General features: G+C 38.8%; 1 protein-coding gene across 2 annotated transcripts in view; it reads right to left on the minus strand.

Moving 5' to 3' along the window:
- vezt (vezatin, adherens junctions transmembrane protein) overlaps positions 1-2,208 on the minus strand; it is a 19,730-nt gene extending 17,522 nt beyond the window's left edge. The window contains exons 1-2 of one of the 2 annotated variants that reach the window (XM_050036826.1): positions 2,086-2,136; positions 834-971 (exon numbers count right to left, since the gene is read on the minus strand). In XM_050036826.1, the coding sequence (XP_049892783.1) occupies positions 834-971; positions 2,086-2,121 (174 nt within the window). In that variant the 5' untranslated portion in view covers positions 2,122-2,136. Of the gene's footprint in view, positions 1-833; positions 972-2,085 lie in introns of both variants that reach the window. The other variant, XM_050036825.1, reaches the window with a different exon arrangement.
- Between the last annotated feature and the right edge of the window lie 1,339 nt (positions 2,209-3,547).

The raw sequence follows: 3,547 nt of genomic DNA on the forward strand, positions 1-3,547 counted from the left end.
CTAGGCTAACGGCTAACATGCTAACTATTATTTCTATGTCACTAGTCACTTGAAACAAATTTAGGACGTTAGGAGACGGGTTGAAATAAACCGAAATTTCCCTTTAAGCTCTGGGAAAATTTGTGAAATTTTTGATGACACAGTTGATGCACATGATAATTAAAACAATTATTAGTTGGAGCTAGGGTTGCAAAGGTATGACATTTTCACGGTACAATAACTGTCTAAGAAAATATCGTAGTTTATCATAGTTGCTTTTTTTTCTCCAATATAATAGACAAGCAAATGTACACAGTGTGATAACCATCAACTTTTATATCACCGGATATCACTGCAACCCTAGTTGGAGCCCTAATGTGATTATTTATATTTTTTAATAGTCATTTTCTGATCTGTTTCAGGTTGACTGTGTGATATCTTTCTTCGGATAAAAAATAGTCATTTAGCACATATGCAGTCACAATTTTAGTCTCTTATAAACTGATTTTAGGATGAGATCCTTGTGGATGTTGTAACCATTTTGTGACTGGGTAGATGATGATGGCTTGATGTGCACCAGGTTTTATGTTTATGTATGCTGTCACTGGTGTTCATTGTTTTATGTAAGATTGATTAGTATATATGTTTGTTATATATGTGTTTTTATTAGTTTTTTCTGTTGTCTTTCAGCTGGATGCAAGACAAATTTCCCCTTGGGCACAGTAAAGTTAAAGTTAAGATATGAAACACGAAATTAGACTGATGGTTTAATTAAATCAACTTGCTGATTAGTTGAAGGAATTAAATAATTCCAGCTATGTGTGATGTTTGTGTCAATGCTGGGAGGAACTCACTGGAGTTCTCCGTGGATCTTCGTCGGGAGAGGCGAGGTCTCCCTCCTGTCCGCCATCGTCGTCCTCCTGTGATGCCGTCGGACATGCCTCGAAGTCTGTGTGCCCTAGATCATGCAGGTACTGGAAAAGAGGGGAGTTCTGCAAAGAGAAAGCGAAACAGTCAGAGATGAGAAGGAGGGGAGGGAGTGGAGATCAAGAGACATAAAATAGTCCCAGATGGGGAAAAAATGTGGTGATTAGGTCATCAGTGTGCTGAGGGTTGAGCTGATTTTGCCCTAGTTTCCCCCCAGTGTGAATCCAAAGGTGTCCTGACTCTGATAAGCGAGCGAACTGAAGTTGAGGCACCACCCTCACCCTCAGCTCCTACCTCTCCTCCATGCAGCTTACCTCTCTGCTCTGGGAGGAATGCTGTAAAGCCTAAGTGCCTTCACATGTGAATCTGTAAATCACTCAGATAGATGTCTTTTGAGCCTCTGAACGCACCATGGAAACTGCACAAGTCATCATGTAATAACCCTGATACACACACACAGAGGCGATGCTGTTTCTCATCCTGAACAAAGACAGCTCAGAATCAAATCAGCCATGAAATAAGCAGAGAGGAGGAAAAACATCCCGTGCTAGAAGATGTCCAAAAGATGTCTGACCCAGTTCCCCCCCAGCTGCTGGGAAAACATCACTCCTATCATCTCTGCTGTGTTGTGGTGCTGCTGGACAGCTGCACAGGAGCATCCCAGTTTGATGTAATTAGCCCATCATGACACACTTACATGCCCACATAGCTGTCATACAATTAAATCCTACTCACATGCATTGTCACACGAAGTCGCAGCTCATGTTGTCACCATCCAGACGTAGCTACGTGTGTGTGTGTGATGCTTTTTCCCCAGAACAGACGCATTGGATCTGGTCATCCCCACCCCACCTCTTAACTAGCAGTCTAGTAGTGATGAAACACCAACAACAATGCGCACACTCGGCCAGCTCAGCCTCCTCTCATGACCACCAAAGCTCCTTGGCAGAAACTCAGCGAGCTGCCAGCCAGATATGTGGATTTGTTTGGGGTCGTCAATGCATGGCAACAGGGCAAACCGATGCTGCTGTGTGGCTAGCTGCTAGCTCGCTAAGCTAACTGTATAAGCTAACTTAGCTGCCGTTAATGAATCTATGTATACGTTACCTCGGAGCTAAGGAGGTATGACAAAGCATTCGTAAGTTTCGATTTTAAAAACACAGCGAGTGTGATACAAACCTCAAATACCACATCTTCATCAAACTCCTCAGTCATTGCTCTCCGCCATCTATACACAGCCCGTTTTGCATTCTGAAGTTGTAGGCGACAGTGGTCGGGAACAGCCGCTGAGAAGTTGGTGGCTAGCCGGTTGCTAACTTTCGCATAAAACTACAATTCCCATAATGCTCGTCTCTGACCACTGCTTGCGCCACAAGGTGAACATTTTTGGTTTGATTTTCCTTCTAAAACCCACAGTGGTGCAGATTTCTTGCCGACATGTGACTTTGATGTTTCTAAACTATTTAAGAAATACTTTTCCTACAATATTACGTCATCAACAAGTCCTCCATTATTGGAAATTGATATGTAAGCCTAATTTTACCCCACACATGGCCCCTATTTGGAATAAAACAAGTAATTTAGAAAATATATATTATAAAGAGTGGATGGAGAGGAGTATCTGGTCTTTTATTCATTTATTTGATAATCATGGAAACATTTCAACATATAAGATATGAGAAAATATAATCTTGTTTGCACTGATAGGCAATATAACACAGTAATTAAGGCAATTACACAAGCAATATTTTAATTAATTAGAAGCATGTTGATTTATCCTCCAGTTATTGCACAAAAGCCTTCATTGATTTAAGATGGATGTAGTTTTTAGTTCAAAAGTGCAATAATAAATTATATAGGATTGTTCTCACCTTAATTTGTTCCCAGTCACCCTTGAAGCAAGGACGTGTCTTCCAAGAATAAAGCAGTAATTTGACAGTTAAAATAAGAACCAGATAACTCTCTTTGCTAATTCAACCTAAGGCTGAAGGAGTTCACTTTAAAATGATAAATGGGATTTACACGTAAGTAAGTAATAACTTCTTACACCAAAGGTTTAATTTAGATTCAAATATTTGTACTTTTTGTAACTCAGACATTGAAACCATTAAACACCTTTTTTTGTTATGTAACAAGGACATTTTGGGACTTTTTGTTAATGTTGACTGATTTACAGTGTTCAAAATAATAATAATAATAATAATAATAATAATAATAATAAAAATAATAATAATATTATGATTCTAAATGATAAAAAAACAGATACCAGATACCTCTCTTTTCCAATTCCACCCAACGCTAAAGAAGTTCACTTTAAAAAATAATGAATTAGATTTACTCGTGTCATGGCTTCTCACACCAAAAGGTTTCATGTAGATTTGATTATTTTTACTGTCTGTAACTCAGACAATAAAACCTTAGAACATCTTTTTGTTTTCTCCTGCAATGTACAGTCAGGTCCATAATTATTTGGACAATGATACAGTTGTCGTCATTTTGGCTCTGTACACCACCACAATGGGTTTTAAATGAAACAATGAATACCTGCTTAAAGTGCAGACTCTCAGCTTTCATTTAAGGCTTTTTTCAAAAATGTAGTATGAACCGTGTAGGAATTACAACCATTTCTTCACAAAGTCCC

Source organism: Epinephelus moara, chromosome 23 (genome assembly GCF_006386435.1).
Source record: "Epinephelus moara isolate mb chromosome 23, YSFRI_EMoa_1.0, whole genome shotgun sequence".
NCBI classification, from domain to species: Eukaryota; Metazoa; Chordata; class Actinopteri; order Perciformes; family Serranidae; genus Epinephelus; species Epinephelus moara.